The sequence below is a fragment of the Pezoporus occidentalis genome, unplaced genomic scaffold (genome assembly GCF_034315485.1).
Source record: "Pezoporus occidentalis ecotype Australia unplaced genomic scaffold, CSIRO_AGI_Poc_V1 ctg12, whole genome shotgun sequence".
In the NCBI taxonomy this organism is placed as follows: domain Eukaryota; kingdom Metazoa; phylum Chordata; class Aves; order Psittaciformes; family Psittacidae; genus Pezoporus; species Pezoporus occidentalis.
The window spans coordinates 9508560-9524696 of record NW_026912994.1 but is presented as its reverse complement, the minus strand read 5'-3'; the positions used below and the strand labels follow the sequence as shown (position 1 = coordinate 9524696).

Here is a 16137-nt window from a genome sequence, read left to right as displayed (position 1 = left end):
TGTTTAATCTTCTCTATACCCAAGGCAGCTGTGCCAAAAGCCCACCAGCGCCCTTTTGCATCTTTGAAGCACCCTCTCCAGAGGCAGTCTATGCCAAGGGCGCATGAAGCCTTCAGACCAGTCACAATAGGATGTTTTTGCCATTCATTCCCAGTTAGGCACACTTCAGCCTCCCAGAGACAGTTCTTGGGATCCTCCTCTCACTCCAGAAATACAGATGGAGTCTGTCCGTTTGTAATCTGATGGTATTAGAGTACAATGTACATGAGCGTCCACTAGAGCTTTATACTCCTGCGGGGCTGATGTGCCAGGCCATCAAATCCATGTAGTCCAGTAAAACTGGCTGTCCCTTTCCTCTGCCTGGCCAAACACAAGGCCCCTCTAATCCTCTTTGGAGTCTTCATAACTTGTTTTTTGTAACTGCAAACAGAAGTCCCTTTATCAGGGTCAAAAGTATGATCAGCCCTTCTACTCTGCCCAACAGACACTGGAGCAGTAATTTCCCTGGAGGGATGCTTTCTATTTCTTGTTTTTCCTTGCAGTTCCTGTACCCAAGCTTCTAGTCTCCAGGGAGGTTAACCATCCCACTTCCTCATGTTGTTCACCTGGTTGTGCAGGAAGAACCACAGGGTTGCACACACTGTGTGCCACCAGTATGCTTCCCCTTGAACTGAGAAAGGCTGGCTCTTAATAGCTGAGGCCTTGGTTGGAGTGTGTGAGTAACACCTACCCTTTTCTGCTTGCTTGGACATTTTTTGGGTCAGTTTGTCCACAGCCAAGACAGGCCCACATGGAGGAAGTGAAATTATCTTCATATTCTCAATTGTCTGGTCAGTTCTTCTATAGTTGGTGCTTCTGTGTCTGCCCTGCTCATCATCACCAAGGTGCAAGTGTATGACATTGATGCATTTCTTAAAAATGTTTATCACAGGGACTGGATTTTATCTGGGTCTTTGAATGCCTGGTCATCACACAGGTTGTTATAGATAAGCTCCAGTTCCCTCAGACACTGGATATCAATGTTGGTCTATTTGCTTTGGGAATTTGCAGATTCTTCCTTGAAGGCATATCTGTCTTTCACACTTGACAGCAGTCACTGCCAAAGACTGAGGACTCCTGCCTTTGTTCCAATCCCTTTGTCAATTGCCTTATCCTTAGCAAGAGAACCTAGCTGTCAGGCTTCTTCACGCCCTGATTCCTGACAACGGGCCCCAGTTACCCCAGCATCAGAGTAGCCCGCTGAGAATTAGCTCGCCTGTTTGACAGTTAAAATCTTTTTGCATATCTTGCAGCTCGCTTGAAGGTAGGGATCAGGTGGTTTCCGTCTCATTTATGATTTCAGCCTCTTCCTTTTCTTGTGACAGTGATGCTGCAGAATAGGCGGCCTCTTTTGATTCTTTCTCCTGCTCCATCTTAGGAGAAGGCTCTTCATCCCCTACTAAGCAAGCTGTGAGCTGACTACTGCTGCCATTGTTTCTTTTTAGACATTGTTTCTTTTTTTTTTTAGACTGATTTAGTGTGTCTGATTTAGCTACAGTTTCTGTTGTTTTCCCTTTCTTCTTCTTCAGTGTGCTATATAATACTGAGAAGCGTTTGGCAGATGCTGGCCAAGGTCCAGCACAGTGTAGTAAGCCACAGCCTTTCTTATTCATTTTTTTCCCAAACATTCTATCTCTTCAACAGGATCCTATAGGGGTTAAGAGTTAAGTTCCATACCACAGAAGATGAGAAGTTCTCCAGACTCCCATACTGCCCCACATGCTGTACCAGCCATGACCATACTCTCACAGAGCCTGCGTCCTATTCTTATATTGCTTGTTAACCTTAGAAAAGTATCAGGGAAATATTTCTAAGAAAAAGCAATAGAAGTATTTAAACCTGAGGACATCCAAGATACCAAGAAGTTATTGTAACAAGGGAGAAATGATTACAGAAAAAGGTAGCAAAGGTGCCATTCTGTATTTCCTTCACAAAAAGAGCTCTCAGAGGAAGAAATATAATTGTTAATTGTCTCCATGAGATGGTATCTGAAGTACAGTAATGGCTGTACTTCAGATACAGTAATTACAGTACCAAGCCCAAATACCAGATTAAGCTCAAGGTCAATGTTTTAATAACAAATCTCCCAGGCAAAACACTACTAATCACTACAGAGCACAGAAAACTGCAAAAGCCAGCAGCAATCTAACATGTACAACAACAACAAAAAAAAAAACCATGATGCAGATCAGATAAACTAATATCGAGAACAGATGGGTCAATATTGTGACCTGCAACTGTTAGCAGAGACAAATATCTTTTACTATGCTTTGTTCAATCTCTTATAATCTTAAACATCTTAGGGATGTTGTCCGGGAAGCTAGGGACCAGGTTAGGAAAGCTAAGGCCCAGTTAGAATTAAACTTAGCTAGAGGTAATAAAGATAACAGGAAGGAATTCTACAGGTACGTAGCAAATAAAAAACAGACTATGGACAACGTAGGCCCCCTCAGGAAGCTCTCAGGAGAAGTGGCTACCCTGGATTTGGAGAAGGCTGAGGTTCTGAATGACTTCTTTGCCTCGGTCTTCACTGGCAAAGGCTCTGACTGCACCACCCAAGTCTTGGAAGGCAGATGCAGGGACTGTGAGAATGAAGACCTTGGGCCCAATGTAGGAGAGGAACTGGTTCGAGACCATCTTAAAAATCTGAACAGGCACAAGTCCATGGGACCTGATGAGATCCATCCGCGGGTCCTGAAGGAGCTGGCAAATGAAGTTGCGAAGCCGCTGGCCATCATATTTGAGAAATCATGGCAGTCAGGTGAAGTTCCCGATGACTGGAAAAAGGGAAATATAACCCCCATTTTCAAGAAGGGGAAAATGGATGACCCAGAGAATTACAGACCAGTCAGTCTCACCTCTGTGCCTGGCAAAATCTTGGAGCACATTCTCCTGGATGGCACGCTAAGGCACATGAAAAACAACAAGGTGCTTGGTGACAGCCAGCATGGCTTCACTAAGGGGAAACCCTGCCTGACCAATTTGCTGGCCTTCTATGATGGGGCTACAGAACTGATGGACAGGGGTAGAGGAGTTGACGTCACCTACCTGGACTTGGGCAAAGTGTTCAACACTGCCCCACATGACATCCTTGTCTCTGAATTGGAGAGACATCAATTTGATGGATGGACCACTGGGTGGATAAAGAACTGGCTGGATGGCCGCACGCAAAGAGTTGTGGTCAATGGCTCAATGTCCAGCTGGAGACCAGTGACGAGTGATGTCCCTCAGGGATCGGTGTTGGGACCGGTCTTGTTTAACATCTTTGTCGCTGACATGGACAGTGGGATTGAGTGTGCCCTCAGCAAGTTTGCCGATAACACCAAGCTGTGTGGTTCGGTTGATACGCTGGAGGGAAGGAATGCCATCCAGAGGGACCTCAACATGCTTGTGAGGTGGGACAATGCCAACCTCATGAAGTTTAACCATGCCAAGTGCAAGGTCCAACACCTGGGTCGGAGCAATCCCAGGCACAGCTACAGGTTGGGCAGAGAAGAGATTCAGAGCAGCCCTATGGAGAAGGACTTGGGGGTGTTGGTCAATGAGAAAATGAACATGGGCCAGCAGTGTGCACTTGCAGCCCAGAAAGCCAACCGTATCCTGGGCTGCATCAAAAGGAGAGTGACCAGCAGGTCCAAGGAGGTGATCCTGCCCCTCTACTCTGCTCTCGTGAGACCTCACTTGGAGTATTGTGTGCAGTTCTGGTGTCCTCAACATAAAAAGGACATAGAACTGTTGGAACAAGTCCAGAGAAGGGCCACGAGGATGATCAGGGGACTGGAGCACCTCCCCTATGAAGACAGGCTGAGGAAGTTGGGGCTGTTCAGCCTGGAGAAGGCCACATGGAGACCTCATAGCAGCCTTCCACTATCTGAAGGGGGCTACAGGGATGCTGGAGAGGGACTCTTCATTAGAGACTGTAGTGATAGGACAAGGGGTAACGGGTTAAAACTTAAACAGGGGAAGTTTAGGTTGGATATAAGAAGGAAATTCTTTCCTGTTAGGGTGGTGAGGCACTGGAATGGGTTGCCCAAGGAAGTTGTGAATGCTCCATCCCTGGCAGTGTTCAAGACCAAGCTGGACGAGGCCTTGGGTGATACGATTTAGCATAAGGTGTCCCTGCCCACAGCAGGGAGGTTGGAACTAGATGATCTTAAGGTTCTTTCCAACCCTAACTATTCTATCATTCTATGATTCTAAACCCTTCAAGCCCCACACTGGGCAGCAGAAAGGACTGTCATGGTTTAACCCCAACCAGGACCTAAGCTAAATAATAAGCTAAGATATAATAGTAACAACAATAATAACAACAGTAATGCAACGGAAAGGAAAATACCAAAGAGAAATAAAACCAAAGAAAGACAAGTGACGTAAATGAAAATAAACCAATGTGCAGCCAGTCCCCGAGAACTCAACCTTCTCCAAGCTCTGTATGCTGAGCATAATGTCATTTGGCATGGAATAGCCACGGTCAGTTGGGGTCAACTGTCCTGGCTGTGACCCCTCCCAACTTCTTGTGCACCTGTAGCCTGCTTGCTGGTGAGGAGGCAGAAGACGAAAAGGCCCTGACCCTGTGTAAGCAGTGCTCAGGAATAATTAAAACATCTCTGTATTATCAATGCTGTTTCCAGCACAAAACAAAACATATCCCCATACTACGTACTATGGAGAAAATTAATTCTATCCCAGCCAAACCAGCAGAGGTACAGATTCCTAAGGTTGAAGCTACCAGTCTCGTGACAGATTGATACAGTGTACACTGTTACAAATCATGGCAGTGGAGGTTACCCTGCGACACTGCTTTCCTAGCTCTGTGAAATGGTCCACTCCGCTGCCTTCCCTTAAGGGAGGTTAAGGTTATTTTCTAGAAGTGAGCAATGCAGATCTTTTCTTACAGCTATTAAACAGCCAGATGTTTAGGAAAAGCACCATCGCGAGCTTGTCTTCATTTTGTCCAAGCATCTGACTTTTTTTAGGGAAACCTTCAACATGTGGCTGGACAGCACACTATTTTTCTTAGTAAAAAGCCTATGGAAATGACTGCTGCTAACAAAACAAATGCTGCAAAATTTGGAATTAAAATTCTATACATGATTCTGCAAACCTCTTTGGCTTTCTTCTTTGTGCTCTGAATGGCTCTCAAGACCTAATTTAATTCCACGAAACAAATCCAAAAGTGCCAGGAAAAAAAGAATCAACTTTCTCTCTAGTTCGAATAAAAATTATACAGCTGGAATTCTTGATCTTCATTAATTCCATAGGCAGGCATAGAAGCTCCTGGGTGTTAATGAGACTTGCCAGTTTAGGTGGACTGTAGAGCCTAATGAAATGTCAAATGAGCTGACTTTGGATTCCTGCTATCAGATACTTCCAACAGCAAAACTTGGCAATTCTTGCCAACAATCCCTTCAAGCCCTCTGCCTGGGAACATGGAGCAAATTGTTCTTCTGGACTGGAATTATATAATCAGCTCACATGGTCAGTGTGACTTGCAGAGACTAACATGAGGGGAAAAATATTTAGATCCTTCCCCAGTGTAACATTTCCCATATCCAAATTAATTTCATTTTTCCTCAGTTATATACAAAATGATCACCTGCAACCTGTGGTGGTTTCCATTAGAAAAGCATACAAAAATTACCCCTCCAGAAAGCAAGCTTCCAGGTCCACTTTAGAACTTGTGTCAGGGTCTGCTCTGAATCAACTTTTCACCTGATCATAGAATCATAGAATAGTTAGGGTTGGAAAGGACCTTAAGATCATTCAGTTCCAACCCCCCTGCCATGGGCAGGGACACCTCACACTAAACCATGCCAGCCAAGGCTCTGTCCAACCTGGCCTTGAACACTGACAGGGATGGAGCATTCACAACCTCCCTGGGCAACCTATTCCAGTGCCTCACCACCCTTACAGTGAAGAACTTCTTCCTTATATCCAATCTAAACTTCCCCTGTTTAAGTTTTATCCCATTACCACTTGTCCTGTCACTACAGTCCCTAATGAATAGTCCCTCGCCAGCATCCCTATAGCCCCCTTCATATACTGGAAGGCTGCTATGATATCATCAAGGAAACCAAGAGAGTTTAGGTTAATCATAAATTCTAATTCACCGTCAAAGCCCACTAGGTTTGCTCTTATTAGGTGCCAGATCTGAAACTCACAGAACTAGATGCTTAAGACATGAAGATTTGCTATGGTAAATTCTAAGTATTGTCCTTTCAAGTTTCCATTTAAGAAAAAAAAATAAAATAAAAGTTCAAGGGTTTCCTAAAAGGAAAGGGCTGAAGAGTTAGACATAATAAAAAATTAATTGATCTTAATACAAAACTTTAACAAGGCATATAATATTTTCAGGGAAAGAACCACTTAATGACACCACATGTGTGAAAAATATCTCAGTTCTGGATTTTTGAGTTGTAAGGGCAGAAGTCAAGAGGCAGGTTAAATGATCCCTATATTTAGTCTAGAATGAAATTCCGCTGGTTTAAAACAAACAAACAAACAAACAAACAACAAAAAAAAAAAAACAAAACCAACCAACCAACCAACCAACCAACCAATACCCCAAACAGACAGGTGTAAGTATTTGGAGCAAAGACAGCCTAATAATATGACTTCAGAAGCTACAGAAGCAGAGCCACACTTGACAACTTTATAATCATCCTGTCGTGGTTTAAACCCAGTCAGGTAACTCGTTCGCTCACTTCCCCCCTTCTTGCCCTCCCCCTGCTCCCGGAGGGACGGAGAGGAGAATCGAAAAGAATGCAACTCCCACGGGTTGAGATAAGAACAGTTTAGTAACTAAGGTATAACACAGATCACTACTGCTACCACCAGTGATAATAATGATAAAGGAAATAACAAGGGAAGAGAATACATCATCTCACCACCAGCCGACCGATAACTCGCCCCCCCCCAGCCCGACCAAGCTCTGACCGATACCTCCTCCAACCCTGCAGTCTCCCAGCCCTTCCAGCTAACTCCCAGTTACCTCCTGGGCATGACGTGCTGTGGTATGGAATACCTCTTTGGTCAGTTTGGGTCAGGTGTCCTGTCTCTGCTTCCTCCTGGCTTCCCCTCCTCCCTGGCAGAGCATGAGGCTCACAAAGTCCTTGGCCAAACCAAAACATCCTTGTTATCAGCTCTGTTCCCGAGCTGAAAGTCAAAACACTGCACTGCACCAGCTACCAAGAAGGAGAAAAATGACTGCTACTGCTGAACCCAGGACACATCCTTAGGACAAAGTTGCCTTTCTAAAGGAAGAAGGATTTCATTCACTTTCCCTAAATCAAACCATGATAAAAAGACAGTGTCAATGCAATGGATTTTAAAATGACAAAAGTTAACCTCCCTCTACAGCACCCCGATTGTCTGCAAAATGTTCAGGAGGAAAGCCAAGCAGCCCTTTTTTCCTCTTCCAGCTGCACAACTCTCCTCATTCACAGTCATTAAGTTCTGGAAGAATAATCTGCTTTCATAACACAGTATTTAACCAAGGTGTTAACCAAACAAAAATTTAACACAAAACCAGAACTCTATTTTGTCACTTTTAAAATGTCTCCTTTAATTTTCATGAAGAATGCGTTTCATTTACCACCACATACTGTCATGCTACTAGGGCTATTTTTCCCTCAGAACTACAGAACATAGCACAGAGAGGATGCTAACATTTGTTAACAATTCACATTTTCCATATAAAAGGAAGACTTTTAAACTCTCCACCCACACCTGAGGTGGTACTGCTACTGCAAGCAGTCCTAATCACAGCACCTGTCACACGCTGAACTTGTGACACAGCAAGCATCAAGGCTGCATTAAAATTCTAGGAAAAGCCTTGAGCATTTTTAGTGCATCTGCTAAATCATCCCACAACTCACTGAAGCTCCAGCCTTCTCCAGCCGAGGAGCAATCTACCACCCACCTCCCCCAGCATGAGCTCTGTTGTTCTGACTAGCAAGCTTGCATAAGACACAGAGTTAATTTTCATATTTCCTGAAGAAACTATGTAGGTGATTAGCTCCGTTTACCCTGGTGTGCCTGAATCAAAGCCAACCAGGCACAGAAGCGTGTAGGTCATTTTGAGTGCCCTGAGCATCCTCAGTCTGAAAAGTAATGTAGTCTTGAGGGCCTAAACTTGTATTATATAGACAGTAAGTAACATAACACATTTAGATCAAAACACTCTGCAGAGCATGCTCTCTCACCACTACATCACTCCTCTGATCTGAAACCAAAGCTGCTTCTCCAAATGCCAAAATAAGCCCAACCAGGAAGATCTGGGGACAAACAACATCCACAATTCAGACCTACCCAGATGGTGTCGTCTTGTCTGTACTGTTTCCAGTTGCGGCCGGTGTCGCTGAACATCAGTGTATAGCTGGTTACCCAGTCTGAGCTCCCGTACCTGCCCTGCGTAGCAACTGCAACAATCTCCACTCTGTCTCCCAGATCGACCTGGAGCCACTGCTGCTTATTTGAGTCCAGCGGGGACCAGCCACCAGCTCCTGAAGCAGATTAAAGATAATTTAGATGACAATGACAGCACAAGAAATTACACTTGGAAAAGAACCACATTACTATTTCAGGTCATCACAGAGAATTTTACTTTCTGAACATACAGCTGTTTGTTTGTATATCTGTATTAGAAAATACGCTACATAAGGTGTGCTTCCTTAAGGTTTTCTTAATTAACCTGAATTCATAAGGAATTTTGAATTTCTAGATATTTTAGGGAATTTATTCTTTGGCAGCTGGACAAGCACCAGTGAGGTTGGCACATAATCAGTCACAACAAAAAAAAAAATGTATTTATCCTCTCTTTGCATGCTTGTGCAAATCTGGGGTTACCAATTTCACGCTTATTTGCTTTGACATTTTCTTTACTGCTGCATTTTGAAAGACATGCAAAAACGTTAGTTACTGGGATTTGAGCCCTCTTAATTTTTAAGAAAAATAATTTTAATTACAGGTTGTAAATGCACTTCGAACAGTATGTTGAAAAGCTAGGGACCATTTGATAAAAAGGACTAGAAAGTAACATTTGCCTTACACAAGATGCTTGTTGAATGAACTTTTATGTTATCTTAAATAAAAGAACAAACAAGATCTCCACAAGAATAAATGCAACTTGCAACTTATCTGCTTCCATGACCTACTTTACCATTCAGGAACGGAAACTTCAGAAGTGATGATCACATGGAAACTGAGAGCTTGTAACTCATGTTTGTCCCTTAAAAGTAAACATATATACTATCCCTTGAGTTTTTTAGAGCTTAAACGGATTCATGGTAATGCCAAGACAATGAAATACACAACTGCAACCACTGCTTGAATTTCACCACTTCACTCACTACAGTCAATGAGAGTTTATAGCTAAATGCAAATCCTCCCAGAATGAGATATATTATTTAATGTTCTCTTGCTTTTTTTTACACCCTTAAATTATGGCTGATTATTTTTTTAACTTGTTTCTACTTGCATACATTTATTCTCTCTACACACCCAGAGTTCACTGCAGTCTTAGAATCATAGAATCATAGAATAGTTAGGGTTGGAAAGGACCTTAAGATCATCCAGTTCCAACCCCCCTGCCATGGGCAAGGACACCTCACACTAAACCATGCCAGCCAAGGCTTTGTCAAACCTGGCCTTGAACACCACCAGGGACGGAGCATTCACAACCTCCCTGGGCAACCTATTCCAGTGCCTCACCACCCTAACAGTAAAGAATTTCCTCCTTATATCCAATCTAAACTTCCCCTGTTTAAGTTTTATCCCATTACCCCTGTCCTGTCACTACAGGACAGTCTTAGAAATATGTGAACAACAGAGCTATGAAGAACGTGGAAGCCATAATAAACTTTCCAAATCAGCAAATTTTCACACAGTCATTCCTTCTGCAACCCATCATCTTGTTTGTGCTGCCATTATTAGTGAGGTTTACAAAAGCACTTCTCTGTACAACAAACACAATCACAATGGGAGAGAAAGGGGGAAATAGAGTTCATAGAATCATACAATGGTTAGGGTTGGAAATGACCTTAAGATCATCTAGTTCCAACCCCACTGCCATGGACAGGGACACCTCAAACTAGACCATGTCACTCAAGGCTCTGTCCAACCTGGCCTTGAACACTGCAGGTATGGAGCACTTACCACTTCTGTTGGCAACCTGTTCCAGTGCCTCACCACCCTCACAGTAAAGAACTTCTTCCTTATATCTACCCGAATTTCCCCTGTTTAAACTAATTACCTGTCCTAGTGCTACAGTCCCTGATGAAAAACCCCTCTCTGGCATCCTTGTAGGCCCCCCTTCAGATACTGGAAGGCTGCCAGGAGGTCTCCACACAGCTTCTCTTCTCCAGGCTGAACAGTCCCAAGCTTCTCAGCCTGTTTTTGTATAGGAAGTCCTCCAGTCCCCTGATCATCCTTCCGGCCCCTCTCTGGCCTGCTCTAATGGCTCCATTTCCTTCTTATGTTGAAGACACCGGAACTGTACACAGTACTCCAAGTGAGGTCTCCTGAGAGCAGAGTAGAGGGGTAGGATCATATCTTCTGACCTGCTGGTCACGCTCCTTTTGATGCAGCCAGGATATGGTTGGCTTTCCGGGCTGTGAGCGTACACTGCTGGCTCATGTTCAGTTTCTCACCCATCAACACCCTCAAATCCTCCTCTGCAGGGCTGCCCTGAATCACTTCTCTGCACAATCTTCAGCTGTGCCTGGGATTGCTCCAACCCAGGTGTAGGACCTTGCACTTCATGTAAAGCTTAAAAATTCCTCATGCAAACTATGATTCTAAATATGCATCCCCAAACAAAAAGAATTACTAAACTTTGATTATAAATATCTGGATTTACTTTAATATTTTAATCTTATTAACTGATCCATCTCAAAGATGCTCCATGAGCAGTTTATCAGAGTAAACTGAGTTGAAAGATCGATAAATGTGGTTTATATCAAAAAACTCAATTTCAGTAACTTTACCCTTTAAAAAAAATTCTTGATTTTTGTGGACGACATTGTATTTTATAACTCTCAACTGAAATTCCTTTGCCTATTAGGTGTCAGAATTTTAATTTTTTACATTTCATTAAGATATGAGCATGACATGAAAGACCTACTGAGAACATTAGGAATTTCTTCACTTGATTCTTCTCTCACTACTTCATAGCTCTCTTTTAACTTCATACCTATATAGTTTATATAAAACTATGGTTTTATATAGTTCACTATAGCTTCCTGTTAAAAATCCTAACATTTATTCTTACACACACTCTCCCCCCCCCCCCCCCCCCCCCAGTCTTATGTTCCATATAAAGAATATTTCTGCCATGCTTTTAAGAAACAAACCATATAACCGTTCAAAGACAACAAGCTGCATATTTCTCCTACACGGAATTGTGGCTAATATTCACAAGAGCCAATGGAGAAACTTCTTTTGGATTATAACATCCAACATCCAGTCTAGTGGAAAGTGTAGCTGTCCACACCAGGGGGGTTGGAGCTATATACCTTGAATGCTTCTTCCAAACCCAATTCTACAATTTGCAATAGACTCTGAACACAATAGCTGTTGCCGTGTTTACAGTTTTAGGCCAGGAACTGGTGGGACATAGAAATTAACTTCAGAAATTCTGGCAGGTCTGTGGCATGAAGTTGTTCCCTTAAATGCTCCACAGAGCTTGTTATAGATGTTTTCATAAATATTCAAAGAAATGCGGGCATTTTCATCTTTCCTTAATTGTCTTTGTGCAACATAAACAGCAACAATGAGATGGGAGATGGAGGAAAATCACTTATAACAGGTGATTTGTTTGATGAATTTCCCATTTAAAAAAAACAAACAAAAAACCCAAACAAAACCAAAAAACACTTTTGCTTTCCTTATACTAGTTTATAACCAAGTTCTTAAGCCAGGCTTATTACCACAGGTACTTTCCAGTCATTCATTAAACATCATAACTAGCATCTATTCTATGTAATTTATGCTCTCTCCCTTCTGCTGCCAGAAATGATAGAAAGGTGAGAAGCTTTCCACAAAAGTATTTGGCTTTACAAAGCACTTTTAATTTCCAGTTTGAAGATGGCACAACAGGTTTATATTGTTGAAGTCAATCAAACAAACAATACACATTGAATGGAAATTTGAGAGCTCTCTAGTGCGTTTAAGCTCAGAAATCACAGATTACATGGCATTTCTGAACTGCCTATCTCTTCACATGAGCACATCTGTCTGTTGGGAGTGTCACTCTTTAGATACGAGAACTACATGACATAGCTGTGACACCTGCTCATAGTATCACTTTTTCAGACACTGGTCTTGCAAGAGAGACCTTATCTCTGACAGATCATGTCTTTTCAGAACTGCAGATGCTTCATACACCTCTTCCCATGGGGGGTAAAAACCCACTGCATTTCCCCCTCCCAAACCTTCCACCATTACCATTTCCACAGATGGACAGTAACTCTACTGACTTCTAAGAATGGCAGTTAAATTCCCAGCAACAGCAAAGCTGCATTGTCTTTGTGACTGAGAACAGAACTAAAGTTTTTCCTTTGGGCCTCTCTCATTTCTGCTAGTAAAGCAAACACATAACTTCTGCCTGCTTCTGAGGGTATCTCAAATCCTCACCAAATACTGCTGTGAGTGCCAAAAATCAAGAAATATTCTTTTTCCTCCATATTTTCTCTGTTATACAGAATAGGTGGCACAAGTGGCATCTTTTTTCAGCACAATCTGCATGTTTTTTTTATGCACATGATTCTTTATAGTGTGTCAACACCCCACCACATACTTCTTTTATTAAGTAGCAAAAAAGCACATCTGGAGTGTAGTAGCTCATTTACAGCCATTTGCTTCTCTACCCATGAGCTGTGCTAATGCTGGGGAATATCTGTCAGGGCAGGCCCAAGACAAGAGACAAGAATGTAGGATGCGAAGGCTACTTAAGACAATACTTACAGGACATCAAACTCCTTTGAACAGATACAAGCATAACCTTGACACTCTTTTCCTGAGCACAAGAAAAGTAAACAGGACCACATATCTTTTATTAATAGTGTGGCATAAGCATAAAACAGACAAAATGTGGCTCTGATTACACCCAACAAATCTGTACATTTGATTTTAGGTTAACTGGAAAGTACTAATGCATGAAGATGCCACATTGCCTTTCTCACAAGGACAAAAGAGAGAGTAGATGCCCAGTAAAGTGAATACACATTTGGCCCTTTACAACATCATGTCTGAGGGACATACAATTTCACTTTCTTCCCACTAGATTCCCACTAGCATTGACAGGATTCTGTGCATTGCCATGTGCCATCATTGCTCATGGTTCATATATTTCGCATTTTCTGTGGATCATTTCAGGGGAGAGGTTCTACATGATGTGGATAAAATGCCCTAGTGGAGAAACTACCAGAGGTATCTGATACATTGCTCATTCTCCATGGCAACAAATCATAATGCTAGAAATATGAGAAGAATAAAGATCAGATGGTTTCTCAGTTGGAGATCCATATAACTTCAAGAAATATGATCAAATATTTTTTTTCTTTTTCAGACCATTTGTACATTTTGCCATAACTGTTCCAAAAACTGCACTGAAGCCAAGTGTTATGCAGTCAGTGGTCCTTGATGTTTCACAGGGCTGCTCAGGATACCCATACTTATTTTTGGTTTATTAATGCAAAGCAAAGGGAATGCCTGTTCCCACTCTATAGTGCCTTACAAACAGCTCAACCGGCTTTGTATTGTGCTACAAACTCTCAGACTTCCTGCTGCAACTAAGTGCTTTCCTGCTGCACAATTTTACTTTAATGCCCAGATCAAACAATTCCTGGCCATAAAACAAATTCTTTTTAACATTGTATACATTTTATATTCCCATACATAGTTGCCTGTACTGACTGCTAAGGCTGAGAGTTAACAGAGAAATGAAAAAGCTTAGTTTATAGAGTCATATTGTAGCAATTTTCTTATTATTTTTCATTATCATTTACTGTAAACAAAAATGCCAGTTAATCCCGCTTGTCTAAGTAATATATTTCACACCTCAGGATCATATTTATCAGAATTATACTGTTTTACTATTGCCATACAGATTTCTCATCATTTTAATTGAATGCTTTCAGCAGTTCACATAAAGCTTTACTCATGGGTAATGTGTGTAGGGTTTTGGGTTGGTTTGGGGTTCTTTTGCCTTTTTTTCCTTTTTTCTCCTTTAGGGGTTTTTGTGTGTTTTGGTTTTTTTTGTCGTTGATTGTTCTGTGGTTTTTTTGGGGGGGGAGGGGGGGGTGTGTGTTGGTTGGTTTTGGGGAGATCAGGGGTTTTCTTTGTTTGTTTGGGGTTTTTTGGTTTGGTTTTATTTTATGGTTTATGGCACATTTCACTGCTGCAGGCCTTGCAGGCCTTTTTCTAAACAACAGCCTTGTTAATGTTACCTATTACTGAATCAACATGATGAATTACAACTTTCTATTGATATAGGTCTGGAATGTATTTTATAAATTCATCTTCACTTGCTGCATTCCTATTTATATTAACAAATATATTTACCTGGGTTTCTACCTGGAGGCACTGTTAATTGCAGCACTGTATCTACTGTTTGCGTTCCAATGCCAGTTCCTTCAGTCACCATCTACCATTGCTCCTCCAACCCAGGACCAGGTACCCATATTAATTCTGGTGGCACTACATCCATGCATTTCTACAAAAGTCGGGGTAGTAAGATAGATATTGTCAAGCTAGAGCTTGACTTGCAGTAATATTGACTTTGAATCTCTTCCTCTTTCCTGCAGATAAAATGAGTCATTACAGACATTTGCAAAATCACATAAGCATGTTTACTTACTGTCCCAGCTAGCAGTTGGAGACAAAGACAGGGCTCAACATTGATAACTTACATAATGTTGAACAACTACTGTATGACTTTTTCCTTGCTGATGAACTCTGGTTCAGGGGTTTAAATATGATATAGTAATTTCCATTTAATACTTTTCTAATGACCTAGCAACTTCCTTATCATTAGTGCCAGGTATCTGAGAGAGTCTTTTGCTGGCTTTGCTGATTAAAACAGACATTTCAGGGATTGTTTAAATAGGTAAATTATCTTTTTTTTTTTTCCAAATTAAAATATCTTTTCTAGTAGTATACTTTCTATTGTTTCTTATCATTAAATTCACATGTAATGTAGTAATACAGGGCTTTCCTCTTTCAGAGGCTCTAACTTGGGAATAAGATGGGAGCCATCAACATAAATTTGCAGCACAGTGTCAAATGACGTCCCAGGTACTGCCAACTTCTCTTTTCTAGTACAAAGTTTGATCCTAGAAAGTTTGACATTGTATGTGAACTCATTATCTGGGCCTTAAATATTCTTCACTGCAAACGTCTGCAAAGTTTTCTTCATTCATTTTCACTAGATCTGGAGAACTGTGTAATCACTGAATTTCACTGGAACTTCAATATCTAGTTGATACTAGCTTTTACACATTACAAACACCCACATTTTAGAATATAGCCTCAAACCTAATGACCTTCAAGTCTTAAAGATTATGGGAACTCTTCGAGCGCAAAAAGACTATGTGAACTTCCTTTAGCATGCTTGTACAAAAGACGTGGAGAGTTTCAAATTTAATGGAAGTTTTCTATAACAAAGAAAGGAATTGCTCCTTAACAGAGCTCTCTCAAAAGCACAAATTAATGTCTCTGTTCAACTTCACTCTGAGTGCACTGCAGACAAACAGCATAAAAGGTTATTCTTCGTAAAAGTGATTAAAAAGAACAGTTTAGGCATTTCATACTGCATTCTTACCATCTCTCCTGTTGAGCTTTGCAAAGCTGGGACTGTGAGTACTGAAGAGCTCAGTGGAACTTGTAAGGGCTGTTGAAGGTAAGGAAGATACCAATGGATCATCACAATTATCTAAAAAAAAAAAAAAGGCAAGAAACAAAACATATAGATGTCATCACATGAGCAACAAATATGCTAACTTGTGTTATTTCAAGGTGGTGTTTGTTTTGACTTAGCAGACAGAGACTTGAGAAAGGCACACTTGTGCTTGAATTTATATGCAAGACTGAAACTTACCC

At 41.6% G+C, this 16137-nt stretch overlaps 1 protein-coding gene across 2 annotated transcripts in view; it reads right to left on the bottom strand.

Annotated features, from left to right (window-relative positions):
• The window catches only part of CNTNAP5 (contactin associated protein family member 5), a 269159-nt gene that overhangs the window by 177044 nt on the left and 75978 nt on the right, over positions 1-16137 (bottom strand). The window contains exons 3-4 of one of the 2 annotated variants that reach the window (XM_062607158.1): positions 15860-15928; positions 8350-8543 (exon numbers count right to left, since the gene is read on the bottom strand). In XM_062607158.1, the coding sequence (XP_062463142.1) occupies positions 8350-8543; positions 15860-15928 (263 nt within the window). Of the gene's footprint in view, positions 1-8349; positions 8544-15859; positions 15971-16137 lie in introns of both variants that reach the window. The other variant, XM_062607157.1, reaches the window with a different exon arrangement.